The sequence below is a fragment of the Danio aesculapii genome, chromosome 2, assembly GCF_903798145.1.
Source record: "Danio aesculapii chromosome 2, fDanAes4.1, whole genome shotgun sequence".
Lineage (NCBI taxonomy): Eukaryota > Metazoa > Chordata > Actinopteri > Cypriniformes > Danionidae > Danio > Danio aesculapii.
Window position 1 is genome coordinate 8264784 of NC_079436.1, and position 18934 is coordinate 8283717.

At 36.8% G+C, this 18934-nt stretch overlaps 1 protein-coding gene across 1 annotated transcript in view; it reads left to right on the forward strand.

The window, feature by feature from the left end:
• Window positions 1-6459, forward strand: part of LOC130240480 (ephrin type-B receptor 3) — a 108922-nt gene extending 102463 nt beyond the window's left edge. Inside the window, exon 16 of the mRNA XM_056472017.1 lies at window positions 5214-6459. Within this exon, the coding sequence (XP_056327992.1) occupies window positions 5214-5322 (109 nt within the window). The 3' untranslated portion in view covers window positions 5323-6459. The remainder of the gene's footprint in view (window positions 1-5213) is intronic.
• The last annotated feature ends 12475 nt before the right edge of the window (window positions 6460-18934 follow it).

Here is an 18934-nt window from a genome sequence, read left to right on the forward strand (position 1 = left end):
GAAGCTGCTTTCGCTTTAGACTATGGCTAGCGGAGGTGGCGTGGAGAGCTTAATAAGGGAGATGGAGGAGATGCTAAAAGAGAGCAATGACTTTAATTAGTCGGCTAATGAGCTTTTTAATGTGCCGGCAGTGGAGCCCCATGCCCAGTGGTCGAGTGTGTGAGTGAGCGAGTGTGTGTGTGTGTCTGTCGTGACGCTGCATGCTGATGACCTGTGTATGATTCATTTATGTTTGCATCTGTATGCACGAGCAGCCGTGGCCGGGCTGTTGACATGCCATGATCCAATCTCCAGAGACAGCTGTGTGTCCGTGTGCCTGATTACCGTCCTCATTGGAATGAGAGCCAACACATTTGGCCTTGCTTTATTGGGAATTTAAGGAGTAGTTCAGATCGATATTAAAATATTGTCATTGTTTACTCCCATTTTGTTCTAGATCTACAGTGGGGGGAATACGTATTGAATATGTCACCATTTTTCTCAGAAAACGTATTTCTGAAGGTGCTGTCGACTTGAAATTTTAGCCGAATGTTGGTAACAACCAAAGAAATCTATATATGCAAAGAAAACAATATTAATTCATTTACAAATGACGTTATGTGAAATAAAATGAAACGACATAGAGAAACGTATTGAACACATGAAGAAAGGGAGGTGAAAAAAGGCAGTGAAAGCCCAGACAGCAGCTGAAATCTCTCGGTAGTTCTTCAGCATTCCTCGATCTTCGTCATTGGAAATGAATATTAGCAGCTTCAGTGCAACATCCACATTATCAGGATGATGAAGATGAAACCAGGATGGACATTTCAGCAAGACAATGACCCAAAACAGAGCCAAGGAAACTCTCAAATGCTTTCAGAGAAAGAAAATCGAACTGTAGAATGGCCTAGCCAATCACCCGACTTGAATCCAATAGAAAATAACATATTTTTGGCGGAAAGTAAATGTTGATAAATCAATTATGGCCCTTATAAATTAATAAATTATGGCAAATTAAGGCCCTTAAAAGGTATTAAAAAGTCTTAATAACGTTTTTACGAGGTCTTAAATTTTGTTCAAGCGTTGTCCAAAGTGTTTGACTCCAAAAAAGCATACATATCTTTATTTTCCTCCTAATTTTAACAATGGCGTGCACGCGATTGTTTCAGGCCGGGGCGCATCTGGCCAAGCTCCTCTGTCTGGGTAATGTCAGGTAATTTGTGACAAACGCAGGAAGGTGATGTGACACTCTCTACATGTAGCGAAACAGACAACAAAATGGGAAAATGTAGGTTTGCGTACTCCTGGTTGGAGAAACAAGAGTTTAAACAGTGGCTGAAGCCTGTCACTGAAAACAACCACGTAATTTATTCTTTCAAGGTTTGTTTTTTTTGTGAGCTTATCTAAGTTCTGTTGCATGGTTGTGCTCCATTAATTTATTTAACTATTGTTTATTAAGTTAAAGTTTTGATACTGATTAGAACTTGAAGTGGCAATGAGGTCCTAAATATTCAGAGAAGGTCTTTAAAAGATCTTAAAAAGGTATTAAAATTATTTAGTACTTTCTTTTAGGATTCCTGCATATACCCTTGTTTTGGGTTTTTACCAAAATCTGGTTCAATTCCATGTCAACACCTCCTTTAGGAATATTATTCCCAGGAAAAAAACATATACAGGGTGTATACAGTGTGTTTGTATATTCCCCCACTGTATATGCCGTCATCATAATGCTTTATTTTTTAGTGCTTGGTATGTTACATTAACTACACTCTTAACCCAAATACCTGACTTTACTAGAAAACTGTGTGGAAACCCATTGCATTAAAGCATTAGTTCACCCAAAAATGACAATTCTGTTAATAATTACCCTCATGTAGTTCCAATTTCTGAAGACATTCATTCATCTTCAAAACACAAATTAAGATATTTTAGGCAAGGCAAGGCAAGGCAAGGCAAGGCAAGGCAAGGCAAGTTTATTTATAAAGCACATTTCATACACAGTGGCAATTCAAAGTGCTTTACACAAACAGGAGTAAAAGAAACAAGTATAAGAAAAATAAAAATAAATAATAAAAATGGTTAAAAAATAAAATAAATAAGCATAAAAACATATAAAATGTGTTATAAAAGAATGAAAAAGACGAGAAAAACATAATAGTGCGATCTGTCGGACGTAGCACAGTGCTCATTCAGTAAAGGCACAGCTAAACAGATGTGTTTTCAGTCTTGATTTGAATGTGCCTAATGTTGGAGCACATCTGATCATTTCTGGAAGCTGATTCCAGCAGTGAGGGGCATAGTAGCTGAAAGCCGATTCACCCTGCTTCGACTGAACTCTTGGAATTTCTAGTTTATTTGATCCTAAAGATCTGAGTGATCTGTTAGGTTTGTATTCAGTGAGCATATCTGTAATGTATTGAGGTCCTAGGCCATTTTGTGATTTATAGACCAGTAATAATACTTTAAAATCTATTCTGAATGTAACTGGGAGCCAGTGTAAAGACCTGAGTACAGGTGTGATGTGCTCTGATTTCCTGGTTCTGGTCAGAATTCTGGCCGCAGCGTTCTGGATGAGCTGCAACTGTTTGACTGTCTTTTTGGGAAGGCCAGTAAGAAGGCCGTTACAGTAATCCACCCTGCTGCTGATAAAAGCATGAACAAGTTTCTCTTAGTCTTCACTGGAAACAAAGCATCTGACTCTTGCAATGTTTTTTAGATGAAATCCAAGGGCTCTCTCATATTCTTCAGACAGAAATGGTCCACTAAAGGATCCAAAACCATGGTCAAAACATTTCATGTGACTCCAGTGGTACAACTGTAATCAAAGGAAGCTTCATGACTACTTTTATGGACCAAAAAAAATGTAAATATGACTCTTTGCCTTGTCTTCCCTTCCACATTAATTAAGGGTATTTTTTATTACAAGTGCTGTATTGCCGGTGTCCTACCTTGTCAGATTGTCCTACCTCCCATTCAAAAAGTAGGTAGCACATTTTGATGACGCTACCCATCTGATTTTGCTACCAGTGTAAAATTTAATGTGGAGTATAGTGTGATATGAAGATATAATATCGCCCTAACCTATCTAATCCCTAACCCCACCTCAGACCCATTCAAATACAAGGTTGGTAGCATAATCTGATGGGTAGGATAAAATATCAGTAAACACATACCCTGATCTGATGTGGTAGAGATACAGTAGTTTTTACTGTTTTTGGCACAGAATTTGTGTTTAAATTGAATGAAAGTCTCAGGGCATTGAAATGACATGAGGGTGAGTAATTAAAGTAACAGTATTACATATTATTATATAATTACATAAGAGTACTTTCATTTTTAGGTGAACTAATCCTTTAAAGGTTCATTCCACTTTATTTTGGAAATATTTACATGTCCCCTAGAGTTAAACAGTTTTACCATTTTTTGAAGAGCCCCTATTATGCATTAAAAAGGTCATATTTTGGTTTTGGGGGTCTTTAACAACAGGCTGATGTGCATGCAAGGTCAAAAAACACTTTCATTGTCTTATAATATGCATTTATTTTTACCTAATAATCCCAATGACTCCCATATGATTTGTTCAGCGATTCATTTGACCCCTCCTTGCAAAGCTAATATGTGCTGATTAGTCCGATGATATAGTCTGTTGTGATTGGTCGACTGCAATCAGCACGAGATAGAGAGAAACGCCCACCAGGGCTTATCAACATTGTTGAAGTAGTCAGAGTGCAGAGTATATGTGTGAGCCCAATGCAGAGATGCAGTAAAGCAATGCAGTTAAACACCAGTATATTGCTCTATTCTTAACCATAAGTAAAACAACAACACACATTCAGTTTTAATCCATACAGTGGCAAAAGCTGAACTATTTTGAAACTTAACCACCGCACCAGTGTAGAAACAGCTGACAGTGGCCGTAACAACGACAAACAGCAGAGGATTGCAAGCTCATGAACGCATTTAAATCAGTAAAGAAAGCGGCATGCTTCGCGTTTTCAACGTAGTTTCGTAGTATGTGAATATAAAGAGTTAAACAAATACAGTACAAGCCGAATGGAGCAATAACAAATAAGCAAAACACAATTGAATACATATTTTGCAAGCTAAAGAAAACAAGGAGGCAACCATTTTAATCACATTTACTTACACTTGTGAAATGGAGAAAGAAATTGGCCCATGAACTGTGTACTGATAAAGTTCCTGTCAAACTCTGACAAAGTCCTATACATCACTAGTCTTTTCTGATCATTCCTTTAACAAACAGACCATGAATCCCTCATTGCAGGGTAGATTATTGCATTAACCACCTGAACGTTTACTCATTAATGTTCAGTCATCTTCAGTCATGATCAGTCCCACACGCACCTGCACACCGCTAGTGTTTGAAGGGAAACGCGCGTTCTTGTTTTACCGGATACAGCACTTCATATTTGGTATTGTTTTGTGTCGACGTAGATACAAACAGGCAAATGATCTGGATGAATGACGACTCGTTTAAACGACTCTGAGTCGACTCTTTTACTAAAAAAAATCTTTATTTTTAAACACACTCAGATTTAAACATCAGCTGGATGTTTTCATTCACTTAGAGCTGTGTCGCACACTGTATGGAGGGTAATTTTCAAAAACACATAATAGGAGCTCTTTAAACCAGGGAGCAATTTAAGTTAGCTTAGCATAAATCATTGAATCCGATTAGACCATTAGCATCTCGCTCAATAATGTTTTTTAAATACTTTCGATAATTTTCCCATTTAAAGTTTGACTGTTCTGTAGTTAAGTTGTGTACTATGACCAATGGAAAATGAAATGTTGCTATTTTTTAGATTGATACGGCTTGGAACTATACTCTCATTCTGGCGCAATAATAAAGGAAATTCGCTCTTGTATGATATTGCGCAGCGGCGGAATATAGTCCCCAGCTAGGTCACTAGAAAACAGCACTGTAAAATATTATTTGCATTAAACAGACAGACAGACATTGAACTATTTTGTGGGCGCTAAAGAAGAAGAACATGAAACATTCCAGATATGTAATCATTCCTGTTCGCATTCAAATGAAACATTTGGTGAGGCGTGACCAATTCAAAGCAAATTGATTTCCACTTTGACGTTACATTACAACAGAATCATCATTTCATGTAGAGTCTCTTGAAATTAAAGCCCTCAGTGCTGTCATACGTCAATTTGTCATGCATTAGCTGATTTTTGCTTTTTTATTTCCATCTCCACAGAGATCTTTGTCGAATTGGCGGGACTCTGCCGGGGCACCAAAGGAAGAGTATAGGAGATGCACAAGACATGAAACAACAAATGAGCCAAACTCTACCCATACGGGTTTGACTGATTTAAAATACACACACAAAAAAAACACCTGCTGAGCCTTGAGGCTAGCAACAACTGACTGGCACAATCCATAGAAAGCCCATGGAAAATGAATGGAGCCATCTTTTGCTTGAAGAGCCATTGGAAAAACCTGTGTACAATTTAAGACAGTGTCGCACCGCTTCCCGAGGTGCCTGTGGAAAACTATGGCGTGTCCAATGGAAAACTGTATCGCAGCCTGCGTTTCAGGCACCTGGGGATGCTGGGAAATCACAGCACATGTTAATTGGAATTCTGTATGATGGCGCCTCAGGCAACCGTCTTTGTTCTTCCCTCCCTTTTGTCATGACTTTCTTGTGTTTACACTGAATTCTCATTACATGGATTAAATCGACGACGTTTCTACTTCTCAGGTTCAGTTTGCATGTGTGCATGTGTTTCTCTACTGGCAAAAAAAAAAACAATCACTTTCTTCCGGAACTCAAATCCCTTCCATACTCATTTGCCGAGGCCACAAACGATGAGACGGACTGAAGAATTATAAGCTAACTGTAATAATGTTTAAATAATGTATTAAATGTACGCCGGGACCGTTTTTGATGTTGGCTGGAGGATATTTTGCCGCTCTTTCTTCCTCAAAGACTTGTTTCTTCTGATCTTTTCTTCATATTGAAGAAAGGAAGAGAGGAGTGGAACAGATGAAACTTTCGGAAAGAGACTTGGACGTTACAGAGAACGAAAGGTCCTATAAGGACGAAAAACAAAGCGGACTGTTACAAATCAAGAAAGGTGTTTTATTTACCTCTGTTGTATTTCGTCTTCCATGAAACGCTCCTGAGATTGAGAGGTTTGTCCATGTGGAGGACATCGAGCTGTGATTTAAGATTCCCATTTCCCCAGCCTGTGAGCGAGGGGGAATTGTGCTGTGTGTGTGTGTGTGTGTGTGTGTGTGTACAGTATGCTCATGTGCGCTTGACCAAGCTGGTCAGGCTCTACAGCTTTACATGCATGCCATATTCAAAACTCAAAGCTTATCCGAAAGGTGAAACGACGACAGGTTGACTCGAGCTGTTGTTTGATGAATATTCCGCTTATTTGAATTCCGTCTGTTCAGATATGCATAACTGTGTAAATAAATGCCTCATAAGAACTGAAGAGTCATCGCCGTGATTACAATGGCTGATTTACAAGATCCATGACACCTACATGAAATGTTCCCAACTATTTATTCAGCGCTAAGAGCAACTAAATGAGACATCACTGGGTTTTGTTTAACACACTGTGTGCACATGCAACAATAGATAATGTTCAAATACAATTAACCATCTGAGAAAGTCATTCATTTTAGCAAATCGGTTTGTTGGGGTATTTAAATGAACGCATATTTAAGCTTTATTCAATATATGTCTGAACACAACATGCAGTTTTGAAATGGTTTTTATTATTAATGGAAAACAAAATACTAAACTACATAGCCCTGTGTGAAAAAGTGTTTACCCCTAAACCTAACAACTGGTTGGTCCACATTTAGCAGCAACAACCGCAATCAAGTGTTTGCGATAACTTGCAATGAGTCTATTAGTGCTTGTGAAGGAATTTCGGCCCTCTCATCTGCTCAAAATTGTTGTAATTCAGCCACATTTGGAGCATGAAACGCCTTTTTAAGGTCATGCCACAGCATCTTAATTGGATTCAGGTCAGGACTTTGACTAGGCCACTCCAAAGTCCAAAAAAAACAATATAAATGAAACGGAGACCAGCTAGCCTCCTTCTTAGAGCAACCGACTCTCATGCGGAGAGTTTTATTTAACACTCTGTGCACATACAACAATAGGCAATGTTCAAATACAATTAACCATCAGAGAAAGTCATTCGTTTTAGTAAATCAGTTTGTTGAGGTATTTAAATGAACGTTTATTTGAGCTTGATTCAATATATATGTATATAAAGTGGTGTGAAAAAAGTGTTTGCCCACTTGATTTCCTATTTGTTAGCATGTTTGGCACAATTTAATGTATAAAATCATCAAACTAATTCCAATATTAGTCGAAGATAACAGTAAACACATCATGCAGTTTTGAAATTTAGTTTTTTTTATTAAGAGAAAATAAAACACTAAACTACATAGCATTGTGTGAAAAAGTGTTTGCCCCTAAATCTAATAACTGGTTGGGCCACCAATAGCAGCAACAACTGCAGTGCTTACAGTGCTTGTGGAGGAATTTTGGCCCACTCATCTATGCAGAATTGCTGTAATTCAGCCACATTTGGAGCATGAATAAAATTTTTAAGTTCATGCCAAAGCATCTTAATTGGATTCAGGTCAGGACTTTGACTAGGCCACTCCAAGGTTCAATAAAATAAGAATATCTATGTAACGGAGGCCAGCTAGCCTCCTTGTTAGAGCAGCCAACTCACATGTGGAGAGTCACTGTGTTTTGTTTAGCACATGCAACAATAGACAATGTTCAGATACAACTAAACATCAAAGTCATTCATTTTAGTAAATCAGTTTGTTGAGGTATTTAAATGAACGTTTATTTAAGCTTGATTTAGCATTTTCTATATATACAAGTATGTAGATACAGGGGTGTTAAAAAGTGTTTGCCCCCTTACTGATTTCTTATTTGTTAGCACACGTTCGGCACAGTTTAATGCTTAAGATCATCAAACTAATTTCAATATTAGTCGAAGATAACAGTAAACACATCATGCAGTTTTGAAATGGTTTTAATATTAATGTAAAACAAAATACAAAATAGCATAGCCCTGTGTGAAAAAGTGTTTGCCCCTAAACCTAATAACTGGTTGAAATGGTTGGACGACTGCAATCAAGTGTTTTCGATAACATGCAATGAGTCTGTTAAGGTGCTGTGAAGGAATTTTGGCTCACTCATCTTTGCAGAATTGTTGTAATTTAGCCACATTTGAAGCATGAACTGCCCTTTTAAGGTCATGTTTCAGCATCTTAATTACATTCAGGTCACGACTTTGACTAGGCCACTCCAAAGTCCAAGGAAATAGGAAGATATATACAGAAAATGTTAAATTACCGTAAATAAATTACATGCGTATAGCTGTATGAACAATCTTTAACAGTCTATATCTCAACAGACTGATTCACTAAAGTAAATGACTTTCTCTGATAATTATATTTGATTATTGCCTTTTATATTTAAAAAAAAGTACTGCCAGCTCATAGCACTTTTTGGATTGTAATTTACATAAACATCCTAGACAATACAGTATATCAAAGTACTGAAATTGCTGGTACAGGTCAGTTTGTCATACATTTCAATAACAAAAATTACCGTAATAGAGTTCTTGGGCCCATTATTCCATTAAAAGCATCAGGAAATGTACGCCACCTACAAAAGCTACTGAAAAATCTTAAAGGGATAGTAAAAATGATACTTTTGGCATTTACTCTACTTTACAAACCTGCTTGAGTTTCTTCGTTTGAACACAACAGATAATATTTTGTATAATGTTGGAAACTGGCAGACACTGACTACCATAGTATTTTCTTTTTTCTACTGTCAGTGTGAATGACTACCAGTTTAAAACATTTTTCAAGATATAAAAACAGGACAAAAACAAAGGTTTGGAACCTGAGGGTGATTAAAAAATATACATTTTCATTTTTGGGTGAACTATTCCTTTAAATGAAATGCAAATGCGTTTTGTCTATTCATTACCTACCATTTTTATTAATAATGTTTATTTATTTATTCACACGTTATTTACGTGCTTAATTACGTTAATACGTGGTTATTATACTATTTTTAAGATCAATTTCAACTTTTAGCTTCATTGATGGCTGAAATGACTTTTTCAGACTATCTCTATACTCTTGTATTTAGATAGTAGATTTATATCCTCAATCCTGCCAAAATAATGATGTTCCATTTTGCTCGCCGACATCCAACATCCAATTATCCACAATTTTGCCTGAATTTTGCCAAATTTTGCCCCCGAATAGCCAGCGCTTTTTTCTTTATAAGCAGACTTGGAAGATGATTTGTCAATGTGATCAGAGCTTCTCTATCTCTTATGTATCTCCCTGATTTTCCAAGTCAGATCTCCCCACATTGCACAATTGGATTCAGGTCAGGACAATGACTAGGCCATTCCAAATTCCAAAAAAAAAAAAAAAAAAGAAATCAGTTATGGGACAAACACTTTTTTTTCAGAATCAGAATCAGTTTTATTGCCAAGTGTGCTTCAAACACACAAGGAATTTGTTTTGGCTACAGAAGATTCCAGTGTACATAAAGTTACAAGTGACAACACAAAATAAATATGAAAAAGAAAAAAAGATGATAAACATTAAACAGAGATGCAGTTAGTCAAAATGAATGATAGTCAAAAGGATCTGGATGTTTAATTGTATGTACAGATTAGTGTGTGTGTGTATATATATATATATATATATATATATATATATATATATATATATATATATATATATATATATATATATATATATATATACTATTTTTTTCACACCAGTGTATATATATAGTACTGCCACCTCATAGATTTATTTTTTTAGTGTAATTTACATAAACATTCTAAATAATACAGAATATCAAAGTAGAAATTGCAGAAGAATACTGAAATTGCAGGTACGAGTCAGTTTGTTAAACATTCCAATATGAAAAGTTGTCATAGCAGAGATCTTGCACCTATTATTCAATAAGGATATTTTTGGGCGATATTTCACCAAAAAATGAAACTTCTGATATTTACTCTACTTAACAAACCTGCTTGAGTTTCTTCGTTTGTACACAAAAGATAATATTTTGAATAATGTTGGAAACTGGCAGACACTGACTACCATAGTATTTTCTTTTTTCTACTGTCAGTGTGAATGACTACCAGTTTAAAAAATTTTCAAGATATAAAAACAGGAATAAAACAAAGGTTTGGAACCTGAGGGTGATTAAATAATGACAATTTTCATTTTGGGGTGAATTATTCCTTTAATTAGCAAATGTGTTTTGTCCAACACAGGCTCATTGTGAAAACGTAGCCCTGCGGATGTTCCTGGAGACAGCGAATTACGTAGGCCGAGGTACGTATGGCTGCATTTCATTTCTTTAAACGAACGCTATGGGGCGGTGTGACGCCGTTCCTTTTTGCGCTTACCCGCCGACCGCTTACCTTTGTATGGATGGCATTCCGGCTACAACCCGTTTGTCCCGTTAGCGCGCCACGTCCGTCGGCGGATTTGAGATGCAGAGAGGAGTTGACCATGAAGACGGGGGTTCGAGTCCGGTGAAGAGCGGTTCAAGAAAGCAGGTAAGACAAAAACAGAATCCAAATTATAAAACAAACAAGTGAATAGCAGGGTGAGGATGTGGTAAAAAAAAAAAAAGTCAGACGAGGGCTTTTATTTTTTTGGATTGCTTTTGAAACGTGTTGGTTGGGTTTAGGGAAGTGGGTGAACGGGACAATCGATAAAACTGGTTGGGTTTAGGGAAGGGGGAGGGTGGGTCAGCCGATCGTTCGCTCAGTCAGTCAAAAAGTCTGTCCAAAAGTGAGTCGACAGCGGCCTCTCGTGGGTTTACGCGAGAACAGCAGGCGCGAATGGCACTCGCGGGGGAAATTTGAGATCTCAAAAAGCATACACGGCGACCTCTGGCGGATTCGTGAAAAAAAAAAACTGCAGAAAAACGTGCCGCCGGGACGTATTTCGAGGTCTCCAGAAACGTCCGTGGAGGTACGTTTTCAGAATGAGCCTGGGTTGGTTTAGTCTATCATTACCTACCATTTTTATTAATAATGTTTATATATTCATTCACACGTTATTAACATGCTTAATTACATTTATAAATGGTTATTATACTATTTTAAAGATCGATATCAACTTATAGCTCCATTGATGGTTGAAATGTTGAATATTCTAGATGTAATCTGTTTGCAACTTTTTGTTGAGACTTTTTCAGACTATCTCTATACTCTTGTATCTGACAAGCTAATTTCAAAGCCTCCTCGATCCTGCCAAAAAAACGCCGTTTTGTTTTGCTCGCTGACGTCCAACATCCAATTATCCACAAGTTTGCCTGATATATAATAAAGCATTATCCCCCCGAATAGCCAGCGCTTATTTCTTTATGAGAAGACTTGGAAGGCGGTTTGTCAGTGTGATCAGAGCTTCTCTATCTCTTGTGTATCTCCCTGATTTCCCAAGTCAGATCTCCCTCCGCGGCGAGGCTCCGCATTCCCCACGCTGCACAAAAGCATGTTTGATCTTTCCAATTACGCCGGCCGCTCTGTGCAAGCCTGCAGATCCGAGAGAACAGCTTGGCAGCAGAATTGGTTGCACATCAGGCTCTTTTACTGGTGGAGTTATTCACCCAGAGGTGGAGATCCGCGTATCTGCCTTTGCTGCTGCCTCATCAGGAGAGAAGGGACTGTTTGGGCCAAAAGTGCAGTAATAATCACGTTGCGTGAACTCTCATTAAGATGGTGGAGGGCTGCGCTGCGTGGGAGGCTGTGTGTTTGTGTTTATATGTGTGTATCTGTGAAACAGGAAGGGAGAGTGTTTGTGTGGGTGGTGGAAATACAGTAGCTTTGTTCCAAAACCTAGTGAGCTGCCACAGTGTCTGCAGCCTACATAAGCAGCTGTGTTAAAATAACATCCTGATGGCTGTGGCACCTTAAAAGTGACTGTTACAATGCTCTCTTCATAGGTAGAATAAGATGCTGTAAGTTAATAGCATTGAACTGGCTACACCAACGTAGAATTTTGGATTTTAATGGTCGCATATTGTCTTTTCTTAACACCATGAAAGTGATAACCTCGCAAGTGCCTCTAAAATATGAAGTACAATATGCTCTACATACATGCTGCTTCTCATATGCTCACAAGAGACTTAATTGTTGTCTTTTTTTAAGCTTTCATGTTAGCATGTTTGCTAAGCTAAACTCCCTGAATGTCATTTCAACACCTCAATTGACTACTACAATCAGTTTTACATACTGTATATCTACATGTATGCGACAGACAAATCGCATTTCAGAGCCTTGATTTTTCTTCAATTCTGATGGCTCATTAGCATGTGGCTAAGCTAAAAACATTCAACGTCATAACCTCACAGGTGACTACTACAATGTTTTACATACTGTGCATCTACATATGCAACAAACAAATAGCATTTTAGCGTCTTGATTTTTCTGAAATTTCAATGGATCGTTGTTAGCATGTTGTTAAGCTAAACCCCTGGAACATCATTACCTCCAACACAGTCTCACAAGTGACTACTACAAAATGTTTTACATACTTTTTAGGTTATCTACAAACAAATACTGTAGCATTTCAAAACCTTGATTTGACTCTGAATATCCGGGGGGGGGGGGGGGGGGGCAAACAAAATGGGAGATGGGTCTGAAATACGGGAGACTCCCGGGAAAAATGGGAATGTTGGCAGGTATGCTGATGATGATTATGTTGCTAAGTTAACCCTTTAAAGTCATAAACTCACGTGACTACTACAGTATGTCGTAGATATCTACATATGCTACAAACAAATATTTCAGAGCCTTGATTTTTCTTCAATTCTGATGACTTCTGATGTTGCTAAGCTAAACCCGTGGAACGTTAGCTATTACCTGACAAGTGACTACTACAATATGTTTTACATACTGTGTATCTACATATGCAACAAACAAAAAGCATTCCAGATCCTCGATTTTCCTTTGATTCTGAACATTCTTCATTAGCATTTTGCTAAGCTCTACAACACAAATACCACAACCTCATAATTGACTTCGTCAGTTTTTTCCTTTAATTTTAATGGTTACATTTTGGCAATTTGCTAACACCATAAAAAGAGAAAACCTTCGCAAGCGACTTTAAAATAGGAAGTAAAATATACTCTACGTATGCTGCTTCTCACATATGCTGCAAACAAATCACATTTCACACAAGAGGCTCAATTGTTTTAGTGGTTGCATGCTAGCATGTTTGCTAAGCTAACTCCTATGTACGTCATAAACTCACTTTTACAAAATGTTTTACATATATCTAGATATGCTACAAACAGCATTTCAATGCCTCAATATGTCAATTTCTTGTTAGCATTTTGCTAAGCTATACAGCCAAATGCCATAACCTCACAATTAACTACTACAATATGTTTTATATATACAGTATCTACATGCTATAAAGAAATAGCATTTCAGAGCCTTGAATTTTCTTTGATTTTGATCATTCTATAGTAGCATGTCACTAAGCTAAACAACTTGGAATGTAATAGATCTATTACAATATTATTGTATAACAGATACAATAGCATCAATAACAACATGTTCTAAATACCTGTCACCAGCGATCTAACCCTTATAGATTGCTGGGGAACATTCATTATTACCAGAACTACAAGTCTGACCGTGAACTACAACTCCCGTCATGCACCTCACAGACACCAGTTCCGGTTCACCCATGATTGTATAGATGCAGTTGATACTCGTAAGGCCTAATGATCAGGACTATTTATACACCTCACTTTAACACACACATTGCTGAGTCTAGTTGGTTTTTATTTGTAAAATTACAAAGCGTTCTCCTTGTTTCTCCACGTTTGATCCTTGCCTTGTTGCCTTGTTTATGTTTATTGCTGCCTGTATTGACCTCTTTGCCTGTGACCTGTGATATATATATGTATGTATGTATATATATATATATATATATATATATATATATATATATATATATATATATATATATATATATATATATACATACATATATACATACATATATATATATATACATACATATATACATACATATATATATATATATATATATATATATATATACATACATATATATATATATATATATATATATATATATATATATATATATACATATACATATATAAATACATATATAAATACATACACACACACATATATACATATACATATATATATATAACATTTATTACCTTTTGTTCCAGTTGTCTTTTAAATGTCTGTAAATATTTGTACTTTTTAATGTCTGTAATTTATCATCTAACTATTATTTCATCCACCAAGCTCAGTTTTTCCCCCACTATCTCTGTTAAAATGCATTCTGGGATTGTCTTTGTTGAAAACTACATGTGATGTCGCTTTGGCCAACATTAGATACCTAATGAGGCAGCATAATTAGAAAGGAATTAAGGTTTGGAACAGCTTTCGCATCAGGATTATGCCCATCACGCCTTACAGTGCTGCCTCCATAGTTTTGGAGCAGAGCGAGACGATATTAAAGAAGGATGCAGACAGACGGCCCAAGAGTGTGTGTTAGCATCTGGGCTGTTTAAGCGAAAGATAGCAAAAGAGACTGAATGGTGGAGTGTAACTGCACGGTGAAGACTCGGCGGGGGTTGTCAGAGAAGCATCACGCCATGCTGCAGAAGTTGTATCCAACGTATAACTAACGTTCTCTTGGCGTGTGTGTAAGTGGAAGCTGTCAAGACGCGCTTGTTTACTGTCGGCTCGAGCTCGCAATTCCAATTAGATGGACGTGGCAGATTCGGCATGTACACTGGATAGAAAAAAAACACTCACAGTATGGTATCACTACAGATGTAGGAGGATCTGCTGACCTCTTTCAATTTCATTGGGTTTTACATTGATGACAACCTGATTTTTTTTATTGTCTTGTCTTGCACAACATGAAGCCATGATGCTAAAACATTCTGGGTGATTGCCAGGGTGTGCTATCTAGTTGCTAAGGTGTGTTGAAACATTGGTATAGTGTTCAATCTGTACAAATGAAAGAAACAAATAGCATTTGATCCAGAAGCCTTGATTTTCCTTTTATATTGAAATCGGAATTAAATAAAAATTTACAGTTCTTATTTTTAGATAGTAGTACTTGTTATAAATGATGGATCTCCTCCTTAGACCCCGCCCATTGACTTGTTTCCTCTGTAGTGGACATTGTGTTTTCATGAATTGTCTGAATTTTTTGAGCTACTCTTAAGTCCTGTTGTACTGTTCAGAGGACATCCTGGGCTTTCTAGTGATATGTCATTTGATTGGCTGGCATGCTTGGAAACTACTTCTTACACTGCATCTAAAATGGCCGACAAACAAAAAAGCACATTTTGGTATGTAAAATTTAGCTTTTTAAATGATTTTTTACTATTATTATTACATATATATTTGTTTATTAAAGTGTCAGGAACAATACATTTATCTTTCAAACCTGTTAACTTGTTTGAGTTTCAAAATATCATCCTTTTGTAAATGTCCACCATTGTGGACACAGGGCCATCTTAATGTAATTAATGACTGCATGTTGTAGGAGGCAGAACTGAAGCAGAGAGGATTCTTTATAAGATAGTTGAGGGACACTCTGATTTAGAGTCTGACAATCAGACAATTAGAGACAATTAGAGAATGACAATCAGTTTTAAATCGCTTTTATGTTAAATTTGTTTTGGATTAACATCACTTCTTTTTGTTTTTGTTTTGTTATTTGAGTTCGGCTCTCTTTCAGACTAAACTGTTTCAGCAATTTCAATACGAAAGGAAAAAATGGCTTTTGTTTTGTTTTTGTTACATTAATATTGGATTAATATCCCTTTACAGCCATATCCTGTACAGTTTTGTTGTTTCAAACTAAAATGGTCTTGTGGTTCATTTTACATGCTGTAAAATTCAAAATAAAAACAAAATGTAAAAACTCTAAATTGTAGAATTTTTTTTTAACCCAAAGGATGTAGGACATCACAAAAAAAGAAAAAAGAAAAAAAATGTTTTGGGTCTGTGCACTGCAATTTTTGGTAAAAACTTAATTTGCCCTCAGAAACTTTGAACAAATATCATAACCTTCTCTCCCTCTCGAAATTACTTTGAAATTTTAGGAATTAGGTGGTTTTTCAGGCAATTTGAAAAAGGAATATTTAGCGAAACTGCAATGTAAAGTTTTTTTTCGCATTTTTTCACGTCACCTGGTTTACATAAAAGTCCCATGATTTTTCAGCCTGATCTCATGAGAAAACACCTATTTTTTACCTAATGACCAAAACATGCCTAGTTCATAATTTAATAACACAAAATGTAAAAGGCGTGACCCCCAAACTCCTCCCATAAACCCAACAATCATTGGTGGATGAGCAAATAGGATGTAGGTCACGGTAGGTGGAAAAAAAGACAATTTAAATTCCATTTCGTTTCCGTTCGACTTCGTTCGACTTCCGCATGTCGACTACCATGACATACATTTTGTACCAAAATTACAATCACCTGTTGCATCACCTGTTTCATATCACATCATTATTTAACCCATTTACCCGATAACTAGCCCTAAATTGTTCCTGTCCCAACTTTCTTTTAAAAGTTGTGCAGCTTTTTCATAAATTTAAATATACGGATATGTAAATTTTGCAAAAAAAACAATAATATATTACAGAACTGTTTCGAATGCTTGCATGAGGTGGCTTTTCAGACAAAAAAGAACATTAAAAAGGACTATTTAGCATAAATGCAATGGAATTTTAATTTTTTTTCACATTTACACATCACCTGGTGTACATAAAGGTCACATGATTTATCAGCCTGTTCTTATGAGGAAACACATATTTTACATAATGACCAAAGCGTAGCTAATTGATATGAATTCACATAATTAAATGAAACAAAAATGTTTTTTTATAAAAAGACAAAGCCCCCAAACCCCACCCATAAACCCTACCCATCACTGGTTGATGAGCAGATAGGATGTAGATCACGGTAGGTGGAAAAAAACAATCTTAACTTTATCTTAACTTCCACTTCATGTTGACTGTAAATATACAAAAACAACCGCATATTACAGAACTGTTTTGTATGCCTTCATGAGATGGTTTTTCAGGCAATTTAAAAAAGGAATATTTAGCAAAACTGCAATGGAAAGGGTTTTTTTTTTTTGCATTTACTCGATACCTGGTGTACATAAAAGTCAAATGATTTTTCAGCCTGATCTCATGAGTAAACATCTATTTTACATAATGGCCAAAACATGCCTAATTCAGACAAATTCAAAGAATTTAATTAAACAAAAATGTACAATAAAAAAAAGGCGTGGCCCCCAAACCAAACAGTAGTAAAAAAAAAGGACAATCCTAACTTTCACGTAAATATACAGCTAGCGCAAATGTTAATTTAGCAAAAACAACCATATATTCAACCTAGGCTCCTTCTGAAAACGTACCACTATATACATTTCTGGAGAGCGCCAAATACGTCCCAGGAGCTAATGTTTTTCCAGTTTTTGTTTTTGTGTACGCTCTTTGAGAGCTCAAATTTCGAGAGTGCCATTAGCGCCTGCTGTTCTCACGTAAATCCACCAGAGGCCACTGTCGACTGACTGACTGACTGACTGACTGACTGACTGACTGACTGACTGACTTACTGACTGACCGATTGACTGACCCACCATCCTTCTTCCCTAATCTCAACCAATAGTGCTTTCAAAAGCACCGATTGACCATCCAACCTTCTTTCCTAAACTCAACCGACAGTGTTTTCAAAAGCAATCCAGAAAAAGAAAACCCCTCGCCTGATTTTTACCATGTTTTCAGATTTTACCACATTCTCACCCTGTTATTTACTTGTTTTTTTTTTACTTTTTGAATTCTGTTTTTGTCTTACCTGCTTTCTGGAACCATTCTTTGCCGGACTCGAACCCCGTCACCATGGTCAACTCCTCTCTGAGTCTCAAGTCCACCGACGTACAGTACATGGCGAGCTACCGGACAAACGTAAGCGATCAGCTGGTAAGCGCGAATAAGAACAGCATCATACGGCCGCATAGCATTCATTTTAAAGACGAAATGCAGCCATATGTACTTCTGGCTACATAATTAGCGATCTCCATTAATGTATATAGGTAGACATTTTCAGAATGAGTCTACGTTGCAACATTACAGAACTGTTTCGCATGCTTGCATGAGGTGTTTTTAGGCAATTTGAAAAAGGATAACAGCAAAACTGCAATAGGATTTATTTATTTGTTTATTTTGGAATTACAGCCTGATCTCATGAAGGAAACGTACCTATTTTATGTTTGAAAAATGTCTAATTCATACAAATTGATATGATTTAATTATACAAAAATGTACAAACTTTAAAGAGTGGCGTGCCCGTAAACCCAACCATCATTGGGGGATGAGCAAATCATACAAAGATGTACAATTGAGATTGTACTAATTCATGCAAATTAGCCACTAAATCAAAAAGTAGATTGTGCTGGATGTTTCTATCCAATCGGATGTTTATTCACAGTAACTGGCTTCCTTCAGCATGTACCAAGCATAACAAGAATTCTAATACTTTGACAACAGCAATACACACTCAAAAGAAACTAACATGTCAGCAATAATACAGCAAATGCTGTTAATTGCAATCCTGTGCACTGCTCCGGCAATGCTGTGTAATTTTCTGTAACATGGCATCTCTCTTCATGGATTAGATGATCTTGCTTGGAGACCGTTCTGCCCCATTGATTTCCACCCACATACGCATGTGACACCATCACACCATCTACTGACATTCATGCTCCTTCACAAGTGTTTATCCAGCGACTACATGACAAGAGAGTGGAAAGCAGGCGGAGGTGTTGATATTAACGCACTGTTGCTTT